This window comes from Pecten maximus, chromosome 13 (assembly GCF_902652985.1).
Source record: "Pecten maximus chromosome 13, xPecMax1.1, whole genome shotgun sequence".
In the NCBI taxonomy this organism is placed as follows: Eukaryota; Metazoa; Mollusca; class Bivalvia; order Pectinida; family Pectinidae; genus Pecten; species Pecten maximus.
The window spans coordinates 6,961,180-6,977,351 of NC_047027.1; the positions used below are offsets into that span (position 1 = coordinate 6,961,180).

The 16,172-nt window shown below is 37.7% G+C and overlaps 2 protein-coding genes across 3 annotated transcripts in view; one reads left to right on the top strand and one right to left on the bottom strand.

Annotated features, from left to right (window-relative positions):
- LOC117340803 (ubiquitin carboxyl-terminal hydrolase 2-like) overlaps positions 1 to 12,006 on the bottom strand; it is a 41,446-nt gene extending 29,440 nt beyond the window's left edge. The window contains exons 1-3 of one of the 2 annotated variants that reach the window (XM_033902580.1): positions 11,901 to 12,006; positions 4,962 to 6,005; positions 3,150 to 3,206 (exon numbers count right to left, since the gene is read on the bottom strand). In XM_033902580.1, coding sequence (XP_033758471.1) covers positions 3,150 to 3,206; positions 4,962 to 5,876 — 972 coding nt within the window. In that variant the 5' untranslated portion in view covers positions 5,877 to 6,005; positions 11,901 to 12,006. Of the gene's footprint in view, positions 1 to 3,149; positions 3,210 to 4,961; positions 6,006 to 11,900 lie in introns of both variants that reach the window. The other variant, XM_033902579.1, reaches the window with a different exon arrangement.
- A 184-nt stretch (positions 12,007 to 12,190) lies between these two features.
- LOC117340804 (CST complex subunit TEN1-like) lies at positions 12,191 to 15,942 on the top strand. The gene is made up of 2 exons (XM_033902581.1): positions 12,191 to 12,304; positions 15,579 to 15,942. The coding sequence occupies exons 1-2, from the start codon at positions 12,219 to 12,221 to the stop codon at positions 15,841 to 15,843; spliced, it is 351 nt and encodes a 116-aa protein (XP_033758472.1). The 5' UTR covers positions 12,191 to 12,218; the 3' UTR covers positions 15,844 to 15,942.
- Positions 15,943 to 16,172: the final 230 nt, after the last annotated feature.

Below are 16,172 nucleotides of genomic sequence, written 5' to 3' on the forward strand. Positions count from 1 at the left end.
TCAACATAAAATACTACAAAGGACAATATTAAACATCATTATTACTCAACATAAAATACTACAAAGGACAATATTGTACATCATTATTACTCAACATAAAACACTACAAAGGACAATATTATACATCATTACTCAACATAAAACACTACAAAGGACAATATTATACATTATTACTCAACATAAAACACTACAAAGGACAATATTATACATCATTACTCAACATAAAATACTACAAAGGACAATATTAAACATCATTATTACTCAACATAAAATACTACAAAGGACAATATTGTACATCATTATTACTCAACATAAAATACTACAAAGGACAATATTATACATCATTACTCAACATAAAACACTTCAAAGGACAATATTATACATTATTACTCAACATAAAACACTACAAAGGACAATAGTGTACATCATTATAACTAAACATAAAATACTACAAAGGACAATATTATACATTATTACTCAACATAAAATACTACATACTGAGGTATTCGTTATATGTCATCATTAAGTCCGTTGTACCTATACTATCAAAATCAAAATAGTAAAACAGTCCCAGGTTTCATCAATATTTCTTAGCTTTAGCAAATATCCAAACTGGATTAAAGAAAAAAATACTACTCTTAATTAAGGATTCAAATTTCCCCAAAATTTTGTAATGCTTTCTGATGTGAAATTTTAAGTTAAGGAATGTTGATGAAACTGCCTGGGTCCAGATCGAGGTGAATGATCTGTATAATGTTTTATGGCATATCATTGGATGTGCAGCCACACACAAACTCAGACCGAGAAGTTTAAATTATTTAAAGACAAAATCCCAAGTTATTTGAAGCCTATAGAAACACTGTCCTTATTGATTTTATTGGCTCTATGAATGATTTTTTTTTAAATTCAGTTGAAAGCACACTGGTGAAATAGAAAGGGGTGCCTATTTGCCTCCAAGACTATCACTTGATCCTGAAGGTGATAGATACATCTAGGTCAGCATTGTGTTTGTTTTATTTCATTCCTATTGTTGACCTGTTTTATTATAAAATCATTGGGAAACATTCCACTTATGTGTGAGTATCACATCCCAAAACTTCGTTTGTATATTTCCCACATCTTGTTTAGTTATCAGTGATAACATCCTAGAGGATTAAATCCTTCCCTGCTCTGTCCCTGTGTCAATGTTGGTTCTTTAACAAGTAATTTATTTTTTTAAAGAGAAAGACAGGTATTAATACGATGGTATACACAAGATAAACGATGGTATACACAAGATAAACGATGGTATACACAAGATAAACGATGGTATACACAAGATAAACGATGGTATACACAAGATAAACGATGGTATACACAAGATAAACGATGGTATACACAAGATAAACGATGGTATACACAAGATAAACGATGGTATACACAAGATAATGTTAATAAGTACAACTTTGTTAATAACTAAGCAAGGTTAAGCAACTTTTGTATGGAAAAGGGAATCCTGGAAATTTCATGGGTACAGATCTAGACATCATTAATTTATGGTGTCTCACATCGGCTACAGGTAGATATCGTAGTATATCAACAACTTACAGGGTGCTATAATTACAAATATTAATAACAGATTTTCTGCATGTATTTTTCTTTAAATTATGTTTGCGAAACAATGTGGTTTTTCTTAGTTTAATTAAAAAACATTGAGAAATTGATTGATTTAAATAGACGCTTGAAGCAAACCTGCATATATATACATGTACATGTCATAAAATGTCGTTTTTACGACGTAGACAACATCAACATGTACATATCAAGCTGTTTAACACTAACCTATCTAATAATTTATTCCTTGTAAAGAATATAATTACCATTTCATGCATATATCTAATAACTAATACATATGCATGTAGCCTTGTACACATGTAATTTTATGCAGTAATTAATATAATGAAATCTCTTTCTCGTTTACTATCGTATCAACTTTTGATTATTTGTATATATGTACAATGTATTCCCAACTGATGTTATTATACTTTCTGTATATCCGTTATATAACAGGGTTTCCCCTGACGCAGGTTCCTGCATCTTAGACGTAGAAAAAACATAAATGACTCCGAAAACCAAAATGTCTGTGCATCCTTGGGACGCATTGTAATTCCAAAATCTGCCATACAATCAAGAAACTAGAACTGTCGCCAGGATTTTGATTTAAACATATTTTATTTGTAATTTACAATTTGTAACAAAGGGATTGGGCACAAGTTTTCCAACTTATATTAAGCCCTCTCCCAGCCAGGATGGCTGACTAATACCCCCGAAATCTGCACGAGTCAATTGTGAATTGGAACTGTTAATTAGAGGCTAACTAAGATAACCCAGTAATATAGTGACCAGTTGCCATAACAACCATAATTTTGAGAAAAAGAAAGTGGCATGCACATCTACACATGGTCCTCTCTATATTTGTGTGAAGTTTCATTGAAATCGGCCCTTCGGTTTAGGAGGAGTTGTCCGGACAAGCATAAATTTATGGTTCTTATCGGAAAACCTGTTTATAGTGACAAGTTGCCATAGCAACCATAATTTTGAAAAAAAAAGAAAGTGGCATGCACATCTACACATGGTCCTCTATATTTGTGTGAAGTTTCATTGAAATCGGCTCTTCAGTTTAGGAGAAGTTGTCCGGACAATCTTAAAGTTATGGTTCTTATCGGAAAACCTGTTTATAGTGACCAGTTGCAATAGCAACCATAATTTTGAGAAAAATAAAGTGGCATGCACATCTACACATGGTCCTCTATATTTGTGTGAAGTTTCATTGGAATTAGCCCATCGGTTTAGGAGGAGTTGTCCGGACAAAATGCGTCTACAGACGGATGGATGGACAACCTGATTCCAGTATACCCCCCTAACTTCGTTGCGGGGGTATAATAACAGTTGATTTCAATTGACACTAGTATTTTATTGCTATTCAAGGCAACATGTTTATACCTGATGACCAACCTGGATACTGGAACTGCTTTAACATGATTTTATCGATTTTAAAAATGACATTGGACTCCTGGATTTCAAAATGGACATCTGAGAGTCCTTGGTACCCTCCATAACAAAATTACAGGGAAACCGTGTTTTAAGACAATATACATTGATATACTCACTGTATTCCCAAGATTCCGGAGACCAGTCTTTCCTGCATGCATGTAGCGGCTACTAACCTGCTGAAACAGAACCATCATTTATTTTACAAACTGAAGTAAATCTGTATTACTTGTCCCAATCAACCAAGTCTATCCACACTAAAAAAACCTTTCTATTGGTACATAGTGTTGGAACAGGAACTAGTCAGAATCAGCCTTCCAAACCCCTACAATGAACGGAACTCACGGTCCCTATGAAAGCCTCATTTACAATCTCTAATTAGGATATACTAAGTTAACACGCCAACACGGTTTCTATGAAAGCCTCATTTACAATCTCTAATTAGGATATACTTAGTTAACACGCCAACACGGTTTCTATGAAAGCCTCATTTACAGTCTCTAATTAGGATATACACTGTACTAAGTGTACACGCCAACACGGTTTCTATGAAAGCCTCATTTACAATCTCTAATTAGGATATACTAAGTGTACACGCCAACACGGTTTCTATGAAAGCCTCATTTACAATCTCTAATTAGGATATATACTAAGTTTACACAAAGATCACAAGAAACATGAAGCATTACTTCTTTGAGATCAGATCTACGGTTGGGGTAATAACCCTTGACCAAGTCCCTACATATATAGGGCAGGCCTTTTTGGGGCCGTTAAATATATGTAATGGGCCCTATTCCCAACTGAAATTATTTCATATCTAGGCTAAATTCCCAAAATTTGCAGTTTACTCCTGAAAATATCTCTCCCTATCAATTAATTTTTTTCCCCGAAATGAGACAAAAGGCCCAGTAGGGTATGGCCATAGATAGAGTGTATGGCCATAGATAGAGTATATATGAATGGTGTAAGTTGTGGAAAATGGAAGTTAATGTGAAAAAGTGCTGCCAGGTCATTTTTACAAACAAAAGAAAATGTATCGATTTTAGTTATAGTATGAATGGAGAGAACCTGAAGAATGAAACGTGCATGAAAGATCTTGTGTATGGTTGTCCTCTACAATGAGTTTTAACACACATATTAGGCATACTGTTGCCAAGTCCATCCGAATGCTCGGTTTAATCAAACGTACATGTAAACATTTTACTCAAGTGTCTGTTTTAAGGTATTTATATATAAGTCTCGTGAGGAGCCAGCTAGAATACTGTTATCAGATCTGGTCTCCTCACCAAACCTCTCTTATCCACCAGATCGAAGTTGTTCAGCGCAAATGTTTGAAATTTTTATGTTTTAAGGCACATGTCGATTTTAATTCTATGTCTTACGCTGAAACTTGTAAGTATTTTAAACTTCCAAGCCTCGAACCAAGGCGAGTATATTTAGACTGTTTTTCTTTTCAAATGTGTAAATAGTGTATTTGACTGTCCTTATTAAGTTGAGCAAATGTGTCTTTTAGTACCCGGTCGTAATCTACGATCATTCCGTTTTATTCAGTTTTACTGTCAGAAAAGACGCATAAATATTAGAAAGTATAGTGTTTTAAACAGGATTCAATATAATTTTAATACTTTTGATCTTGCTACAGACTGTGATATGTTTTATTTGTCTCTCACTGGGTTCAAAGTTCGATTACAGCATATTTTTTTCCACTAGTTCAATACTTTCGTACATATATGTCTGTGTTACAGTCATAACGAACTGTGATATTTTATACTTATATTGTATTTGTTATCTATTCTGTAAGTGGACCCCCGGGTCTGTTGAATTGGAAATAAATAAATAAGGTCACACCAAGGCCTTAGCTTGCTTATCCTGGTAGAACAATTGTTCTTATCACCTTATAAGCTTAAGCAATATTTCCTGAGGCCACTTACCGCAGTAGAGGTATATGAGTTGGAGGAGCTGCGTCCTGCTTTTGACAATAAATCTAATCCATTTTCATACTTCCGCCCTGATGGCGGCAGACTTGACTCCTTTTCATGGGAGGGACTACTTAGTCTTGAATTTGAAGATGTAAAATTCTTGGAGAAAAAGTCTGAGGTACTACTTGTTTCTTTAGGTTCTACACTTGCGGTTCGACTGTTCCTTCTATGTTCGCGATTATCTAATTCATACTGGTCTCGCTTGGAGGTCCGGGATGAGGATAAATCCTGCGTGTCAGACACCCTTGATCTTGGTGTATAAGATGTAAGGTCATCCTCAATTCGTAGTGAGGACGCCTTCTCACTAAGGCTTGCAATACTTGACGACCTTCGACCTTTCAACCCACTAGTAGGTCGATCCCCTCTTGGTAATGTTGACGTTGAAGTAGATCCGTACCCATACGTACTAGTGTAAGTTGTGCTGTTATGATCAGCTTTTAAAGGTCCGTTACCTCCTATGCTTGAGGAACTAGTATTTGAACGTGTTTTAAAGTCACGAGTCGAAGAAGGGCCATTGACTGAGTAATTGCTCAACTTCTTTCCTGATGAATCCAATGGCCCTGGTCCGGGTGGTAGTGTTCTTGATGAAACTTTTGTTGTGATGTTGGACCGTGATGTCGGCCTAGTGCTGCCTGAGGACGAACCAGAATAGCCAGCTCTTGTCCTCGTGGTACTTGGTGTGACAAAAGAAGGACTTCTGGGGAGACTGGATGCTCTAGTCGGTCTTGATAGGGTGGAAGAGGCATGGTAGGTAGTTTTCGTACTCGGTGTATATCCGGAGTTATAATCACTTGTACGACTCGTTCCTGTCAGACTTGGCATTCTACCAGACCAGGAGGAAGGGACATACATGCGAAGTGACGTCATTTAGTTATCCATGCGCTCTAGAGACCTCCCACACACGTTACACAACAAAAAATCCTAAAGTGGTACTTCACATTCAAAATGGCACAATGCTGATGTAAAAAACTCCACCATTTTTTGTTCTGTTGAAGTCTGAAACCAAAAAAATATGACCATGTTTATGTACAGAATGCATGAAATTTAATTAATATATACCCTATGGGCAAGAATTCAATATTTCAGAATATAGTGTGACATTGAATGATAAAACAAAGTTGTCAAACGACATCCAGTTTAACTTTTGTGGATTGATGAAGTTAATGTGTTTCCAGAATGAAGAGAATTTATTGAAATAAAATCAACCACAATCTATCAAGACGAACATTTTATGAATTTGGTGTATGTATGTAACATGGTAAAACTGTACATTAACTTTACATACATATATTGAAACACTACATAACCATATTTAAAAGATTTGTCAAATTGACACCAAAATCTCAAACAGTGTATGCTTTCAAGATCATTAAACAAATCTATAACTAGAACTGTCGCCAGGATGGCTGACTAATACCCCCGCAATATGCACGAGTCAATGGTGAATTGGAACTGTTAATTAGAGGCTTACTAAGATAACCCAGTAATATAGTGACCAGTTGCCATAGCAACCATAATTTTGAAAAAAAAAGAAAGTGGCATGCACATCTACACATGGTCCTCTATATTTGTGTGAAGTTTCATTGAATTTGGCCTTCGGTTTAGGAGGAGTTGTCGGGACAAACTTAAAGTTATGGTTCTTATCGAAAAACCTGTTTATAGTGACCAGTTGCCATAGCAACCAAACTTTTGTGAAAAAGAAAGTGGCATGCACATCTACACATGGTCCTCTATATTTGTGTGAAGTTTCATTGAAATCAGCCCTTCGGTTTAGGAGGAGATGTCCAGACAAACTTAAAGTTATGGTTCTTATCAGAAAACCTGTTTATAGAGACCAGTTGCCATAGCAACCATAATTTTGAAAGAAAAGAAAGTGGCATGCACATCTACACATGGTCCTCTATATTTGTGTGAAGTTTCATTGAAATTGGCCATTTAGTTTAGGAGGAGTTGTCCGGACAAACTTAAAGTTATGGTTCTTATCGGAAAACCTGTTTATAGTGACCAGTTGCCATAACAACCATAATTTTGGGAAAAATAAAAAGGCATGCACATCTACACATGGTCCTCTATATTTGTGTGAAGTTTCATTGAAATCAGCCCTTCGGTTTAGGAGGAGTTGTCCGGACAAACTTAAAGTTATGGTTCTTATCAGAAAACCTGTTTATAGTGACCAGTTGCCATAGCAACCATAATTTTGAAAGAAAAGAAAGTGGCATGCACATCTACACATGATCATTAATACTTGTGTGAAGTTTCATCGGAATTGGCCCATCGGTTTAGGTTGTTGTCCGGACAAAATGTGTCTACAGACAGACGGACGGACGGACAGACAACCTGATTCCAGTATACCCCCCTAACTTCGTTGCGGGGGTATAATGATTTTAGATAAAGATGTAAAGAAGCTCTTGTTTTACATACTATTGAGTAAAATTGTATATATGGGATCACCCTGTCATGTATATGGTATCACCCTGTAATGTATATATGGGATCACCCTGTGACGTATATGGGATCACCCTGTCATGTATATGGGATCACCCTGTGATGTATATATGGGATCACCCTGTAATGTATATATGGGATCACCCTGTGACGTATATGGGATCACCCTGTCATGCATATGGGATCACCCTGTGATGTATATATGGGATCACCCTGTCATGCATATGGGATCACCCTGTGATGTATATATGGGATCACCCTGTCATGTATATGGGATCACCCTGTAATGTATATATGGGATCACCCTGTGATGTATATATGGGATCACCCTGTCATGTATATGGGATCACCCTGTCATGAATATGGGATCACCCTGTGATGTATATGGGATCACCCTGTAATGTATATGGGATCACCCTGTCATGTATATGGGATCACCCTGTGATGTATACATGGGATCACCCTGTGATGTATATATGGGATCACCCTGTCATGTATATGGGATCACCCTGTCATGTATATATGGGATCACCCTGTGATGTATATGGGATCACCCTGTCATGTATATATGGGATCACCCTGTGATGTATATGGGATCACCCTGTCATGTATATGGGATCACCCTGTAATGTATATATGGGATCACCCTGTCATGAATATGGGATCACCCTGTGATGTATATATGGGATCACCCTGTCATGTATATGGGATCACCCTGTAATGTATATATGGGATCACCCTGTAATGTATATATGGGATCACCCTGTCATATATATGGGATCACCCTGTGATGTATATGGGATCACCCTGTCATGTTTATGGGATCACCCTGTAATGTATATATGGGATCACCCTGTCATGTATATGGGATCACCCTGTCATGTATATGGGATCACCCTGTCATGTATATATGGGATCACCCTGTCATGTATATGGGATCACCCTGTCATGTATATATGGGATCACCCTGTCATGTATATGGGATCAGCCTGTAATGTATATATGGGATCACCCTATGATGTATATGGGATCACCCTGTCATGTATATGGGATCACCCTGTAATGTATATGGGATCACCATTTGATGTATATATGGGATCACCCTGTAATGTATATGGGATCACCATTTGATGTATATATGGGATCACCCTGTGACGTATATGGGATCACCCTGTAATGTATATGGGATCACCATTTGATGTATATATGGGATCACCCTGTAATGTATATGGGATCACCATTTGATGTATATATGGGATCACCCTGTGATGTATATGGGATCACCCTGTAATGTATATGGGATCACCATTTGATGTATATATGGGATCACCCTGTAATGTATATGGGATCACCATTTGATGTATATATGGGATCACCCTGTAATGTATATATGGGATCACCCTGTGATGTATATGGGATCACCCTGTGATGTATATGGGATCACCCTGTGATGTATATGGGATCACCCTGTAATGTATATATGGGATCACCCTGTGACGTATATGGGATCACCCTGTCATGTATATATGGGATCACCCTGTGACGTATATGGGATCACCCTGTCATGTATATGGGATCACCCTGTGATGTATATGGGATCACCCTGTAATGTATATATGGGATCGTCCTGTGATGTATATGGGATCACCCTGTCATGAATATGGGATCACCCTGTGATGTATATGGGATCACCCTGTAATGTATATGGGATCACCCTGTAATGTATATATGGGATCACCCTGTCATGTATATGGGATCACCCTGTCATGTATATGGGATCACCCTGTAATGTATATATGGGATCACCCTGTCATGTATATGGGATCACCCTGTGACGTATATGGGATCACCCTGTCATGTATATATGGGATCACCCTGTCATGTATATGGGATCAGCCTGTAATGTATATATGGGATCACCCTATGATGTATATGGGATCACCCTGTCATGTATATGGGATCACCCTGTGATGTATATATGGGATCACCCTGTGATGAATATGGGATCACCCTGTGATGTATATGGGATCACCCTGTCATGAATATGGGATCACCCTGTCATGAATATGGGATCACCCTGTCATGTATATGGGATCACCCTGTCATGTATATGGGATCACCCTGTCATGCATATGGGATCACCCTGTAATGTATATATGGGATCACCCTGTCATGTATATGGGATCATGTTCACCCTGTAATGTATATATGGGATCACCCTGTCATGTATATATGGGATCACCCTGTGATGTATATGGGATCACCCTGTCATGCATATGGGATCACCCTGTAATGTATATATGGGATCACCCTGTAATGTATATATGGGATCACCCTGTAATGTATATATGGGGTCACCCTGTCATGTATATGGGATCACCCTGTCATGCATATGGGATCACCCTGTAATGTATATATGGGATCACCCTGTCATGTATATGGGATCATGTTCACCCTGTAATGTATATATGGGATCACCCTGTCATGTATATATGGGATCACCCTGTGATGTATATGGGATCACCCTGTCATGCATATGGGATCACCCTGTAATGTATATATGGGATCACCCTGTAATGTATATATGGGATCACCCTGTAATGTATATATGGGGTCACCCTGTCATGTATATGGGATCACCCTGTCATGTATATATGGGATCACCCTGTCATGTATATGGGATCACCCTGTCATGTATAGGATATATGCTATAGCAAGGTTTGTATATATATATGGCCTACAACATCACAAATTAAACCATACAGTGTACTGTAAGATACACTGAGGTTTGTCAAATTTCATTGTTTGAATAATAAGGTATACTATTCACTCTAAAAAAAGTTTCCTGTAAATTTCAATATTACAAATACAACTTTTCATATCAGAAGTACAATATTTAGAATAAGACAACTAGAATATTAGGAAAGGACCAGTATAGGCTTAGTCTGTTGTCCAAGACTTGGTTGTAACATACACAAACAGACACACTCATACACACATGTACACTAATTCTTAAGTTATCTGGAGCACTAAAAATACAAAGACACTAAACCTAACACCCATGTTCATGTAATATTTAAGGATTTATTTAATAAAATTGAAATAAATCAACTTTTTTGGTTAAATAAATAAATATTTTCAATATATATTCTACTTATCTTGATGATGTGTAAGACATGTTTTTAAGCACAACATGTTATCCAGTATAATTAAGATTATTATTATTGTTGTTTTATAAATTCACCAGAGAATGAAGTGTTACTAAGTAACATGTACATGATGGAGTAATTCACATTCTATTCCATTATATTTCTTATTTATATTGAGATGATCTTGAACAATAAGCATTTCCTGAACAATTCTGAATATAATATATAAGTTTATCATGTTACAATTCTCTCCATGATAAATGGTCCATCTACATCATCGTCTGGGCCTGTTGTAATAGCTCAGATAAAACAGTTGTACTGCACATCCATATTATTTTCATCTACTTACGTGTAGCTATATAGGTCAAAAATATTTTAAATCTTATAAATTAAATAAGTGAAGATGAAACTCTCACCTGATGAATTACATACATGTACAGACTCCTTATTACCAGACGAGGCACACATACTTACTTCATGGTTACATTCATACAACTGCAGGGGTCGTGATAAGTAACACGGGATGACGTGTACTACAGTATATGTTAACTAAGGCATGCAATGTATAATGACATTTTCAACGTCTTCACAAATACATATATATACATTACCTACATGTATGCATGCTGTCTAACTGGGACAAGGCGAACAGGCACAAATTGTTCACATGTCCAGAAAATGAATCAGAGAGGTCAGATTTTGTCATGTGTTACAGTACTCCCCCCTGAAGGCTGGGAGGAACTGTTAAAACGTTTTACCACGGGCATTGACAGGTGGCCTAGAAAGCTTGCTTACTCAGTTGTAATCATATCAAACTGACCATTTAAAAACGGTGTAACACATATGATAATGGAGTGTTACAGCTGGTTGCACAAACTTCAAATATACACCTTAGCCTACACTCGTCCCAAATTCCAAGACACACATCGCTTCTAACTGGCTTTCCCGGTGGTTTTGGACGTTTGCCAACAGCACATTTATCGTTAACTGTCAGTGAAAATTAGAAGTGTTCGCTTATTTTTTCTTCCCTACTGATACAAAATCAGATACCATACATCGAATAAATAACCCACTGAACTTAAATACTGAACATATGACATGCTTATGGGGGTGTAACGTAACCTCGAGTATGTAGGTCACACCTTATATAGCAATGCAACAGAACGAAATGAAAACTGCCTGTTTCTGTTATATTTTGGGTGTTTGCAAAAATATAGTCTAATAATTGGTACATACATGGCAAGTTTGTAACTAATCTACCTAAATCGGGAGGTAACAAATGAATAGCAATGCTTACCAATCATCTCATCAACATAAACACTGGCTGCTTCACATACAACTCCGGGCAGAGTAATCAACTTGACGCCATTTTGATTACGCGATACTGACTATTTCTAGCCGTTGGCATAGTAACAAGGAATGTTTGTGCAAACAGTTGTTATGAGAGAGACTATACATAAAGAAGTAATGTATAATATTATACAAATGCCTTTCAAAGCAATTTAAGTACTTTGTAATTTGTGTAGGTAGTAAAATTCTTAGTAATGAAAATCAACATATCATGATGCAAAATATCATTTGCTGCGGTACACCCTGAATAATTTGGCGGGAAATTATGCCTGCATATGGTGAAGTTGTTTTCATTGAAGAAATAGGGAAGAGTCGGGATGTTGAGGGAAAATCAGTAAGATTGTGTGGAAGGTATTTTTTCATAACAATCTACTTGTAATATTAATATGAGCTAACTCCGTGTACTGCAAATATGTCATCCAAATGGCCCTGCGTGCGTGGTCCGTCCATACGTAAACAATGCTTGTTATCACTTTCTCCAGAAGTACTGGAAGGATCTTTCTCAAAATTCCTTTGTAAGTTCCTCTTTGTCCCTAGTTATGCATATTGCATTTTGGGACTGGTTGTAAAACAACATGGACGACAGGCGGTCATCTTGGAATTTGACATTTGAAGTTTGTTACCGCACGCTAGATCTCAAAAAGTGCTAAAGGGATCTTTATCAAATTTTATATGTATGTTCTTCTGGGTCCCTAGTTATGCAAATTGCACTTTGTGACCAGTTGCAAAACAACATGACCGACAGGCAGCCATCTTGGAATTTGACAATTGAAGTTTGTTATTGCTATTTCTCAGAATGTACTGAAGGGATATTTCTCAACTTTCATATGTAGGTTCCCCTTGGTCCCTATAATTGTGCATATTGCATTTTGGGGCCAGTCGGAAAACAACATGGCAGCCATCTTGGATTTTGACAATTGAAGTTTGTTACTGCTAGTTCTCAAATCCATTGTAATCTGCAGCAGTAAGATAGCGGGATCGGGTATTGTGACCACACATTCTTCATCTTAGCCATCAACGTAACCTTACGTTGCAGCAGGACAATGCGTGGCTCCATGTTGCTAGGGGCAGCAGGACAATGCATGGCTCCATGTTGCTAGGGTTTATCGTGACTTTCTGGCACAAAACAACGTTACGATTCGTGATTGGCCACCATACAGTCCGGATGTGTCCCTAATCAAGTATTTGTAGGACTGCAGCATTACATGGATAAAGGATATATGATATCCAATTAATGACCAATGTTGTATAAAAGAGAGGTCATGGCTCCCCTGGGGGCCAGAGAGGCAGGGGCCAACAGGGGAAATTGAGGTTAGATCTTAAAAATTGAAACCACTTTTGTTCCTAAATGATGGGGTGGATTTTTAGGTCATCTGACCCAAAGGGTCAGGATGACCTATAGTCATCATGCTTCGTCCGTCGTCGTGCGCCGTCCGCCGTCCGCCGTGCGTAAACTTTTCACATTTCACATTTCAATCTTCTTAAGTTCCACCAGTGGGATTAAGCTGAAACTTGACTGAAATGATCCTGAGATGGTCCTGACCAAGTGTTGTTATTTTTCGGGTCAGTCCGAAATCCTAGATGGCCGCCATCTTGAAAAACACATTTTAAACTTCTTCTAAAGTTCCACCAGAGCTGTTGGGCTGAAACTCGCCAGAAATGATCCTGAGATGATCCCGACCAAGTGTTGTTATTTTTCGGGTTGGTCCGAAATCCAAGATGGCCGCCATAGCCGCCATCTTGAAAAACACATTTTAAACTTCTTCTCAAGTTCCACCAGTGCTGTTGAGCTGAAACTTGCCTGAAATGATCCTGATATGATCCCGACCAAGTGTTGTTATTTTTCGGGTCGGTCCGAAATCCAAGATGGCCACCATAGCCGCCATCTTGATAAACATATTTTAAACTTCTTCTTAAATTCCACCAGTGCTATTGAGCTACAACTTGCCTGAAATGATCCTGAATGATCCCGACCAAGTGTTGTTATTTTTCGGGTCGGTCCTAAATCCAAGATGGCCGGCATAGCCGCCATCTTGAAAAACACATTTTAAATTTCTTCTCAAGTTCCACCAGTGCTGTTGAGCTGAAACTTGCCTGAAATGTTCCTGACATGATCCCGACCAAGTGTTGTTATTTTTCGGGTCGGTCCTAAATCCAAGATGGCCGGCATATCCGCCATCTTAAAAAACACATTTTAAACTTCTCCAGTTCCACTGGTGCCATTGAGCTGGAAATTGGTGAGGATGTTAAGGAAGGAGGGCCAACAAAGTGTTGTTAATTTTTCGGCCTCGTAAAAACGTTGACATGGCAGCAATGGCGGCCATTTTGTAACTTGATTGCGCAATCATGGTTTTCCTGAACAACACCTATTTCAAAGTTCTTCTCAAATTCCAAAGGTGGGATTCAGCTCTAACTTACCAGAAATTATCCTTAGATGGTCCAGACCAAGTGTTATTATTTATTGGGTCGGTCAGAAATCCAAGATGGCCACCATGGCCAACAGTGCCACTATATACTTGCTACAGAGAATGCATACTACAATAATACAAGGGTTTTAATTTAGAGTCAGATGACCGTTAAGGCCCCTGGGCCTCTTGTTATGAAATTTGGCCTTGGAGATCCTATGCTGTGTAACTGGAGGATGTGGTTCCCCTGGGGCCAGAGGCGTGAGGCCTAATACGGGAAATAGAGGTTAATCATGGCCAAAGGAGATAAAATGTTTTATAAATGAAGGATGTATGTTGATCCCTAGGGCTGGAGGCAGCTTAAAAAGTATAACTTCTAGAATGAGAATTTATATAATTAGTGAAATGTTCAGGTGAGCGATGCAGGACCTCTGGGCATCTTGTTTCAGTTTTGAAACAAATAAAATGACTTGTATTGGTGCAATGCCCATTGTTGTGTCCCAGCGGTGGAAGAAATATTTGATTGAAATAGACTTGAATCAGAGTCTTAACTTGATTAATAATACCATTTGAAGTCTCTGGTTGCATGAATGAAAAAATCCTCATTAAGGTGTCTAAAGCAGTCTTTCCTTAGATCTCAAGACTCAAGGTCAGATGATTTTTAGGGTCAATTAGAATGATAAATATTCAAAAGTATGTACATTTTGAGAAAAAGTCATTGAATGTAGCTATTAGCCAGAGTCGAAGGTCAACTTTGGTGCTTTTAAAAAGACAATCATAATACATAAGTTTGCATTGTTTCCCTGTTTTTATTAGCAGAGATCTAGACTTAAGTCTGATGATGGGATATTTACAGTCTCCATGTCCATATTCTACATGTAGTTTAAAGTTCTTTTAATAATTTATTGTGAAACTTAAAAATTGTTGAGGCATGAACTGTTACCTTTTCTCAAAGGTCAAACATTTTTTTCCAATAATTTCTGTTAATTCTAAACCATTAAAGATATACCAGTGGTCTGTCATTGGATCTCTGTGACCTTGATTCCAAGGTCAAGAAGTAGGAAAATACACATTGGCTATAAAGAGAAGAGGAAACGAAGGGAAAACTTAGATTTAAGATATAAAAGTCAGAAGCATAATATGTCTAAGAATTTCCTGTATGGCAATCCTATGTTTTGATCTTGATCAAATCTAGTGTTTAATTATATTTGTCATTTCAGACTGGATTATCATAACTTCGCCGAATGTCGGGCAACTCTGACAGACCCACAGACGTGTACAAGTGTCGCCCTAGACACTTCTCTTGTGGAACCCTTTGATTCCCATCTTAGTGCATTATTCCAAGTCATTGGAGAACTTGAATACAGTGAGAAAGACGGCGCAGTTGTGTTGCGAACCCGAGTGATTCGTTTAGTGGATGGAATGGACTTTATTTTATACCGAAATGTGATAACTACACAGAGGGAATATATGAACTCTCGTTGACATTTCAGTGAATTTACTTTAAATTTGTGGAGTTGAGAGATTTCTACCAAGTTCCTTATGATATAACATGTTTTCTTGTCTGCATTAAAATTTTGATAATTAAATTTACTTTATAGATTTTGTATGATCCTGAAATGGATGAGTCTACACATACAAATCCTACAAGGGGCTGGATTATACAGCAGGGTTCGAGATATTTCCACTACCCCATTTTGAAAGATTTGCATGGGTAGTGTCATCAATAACATAGCGAGTATCGTCGATAACGTGGCGAGTGTCATCGATAACATGGCGAGTGTTGTCGATAACATGGCGAGTGTCATCGATAA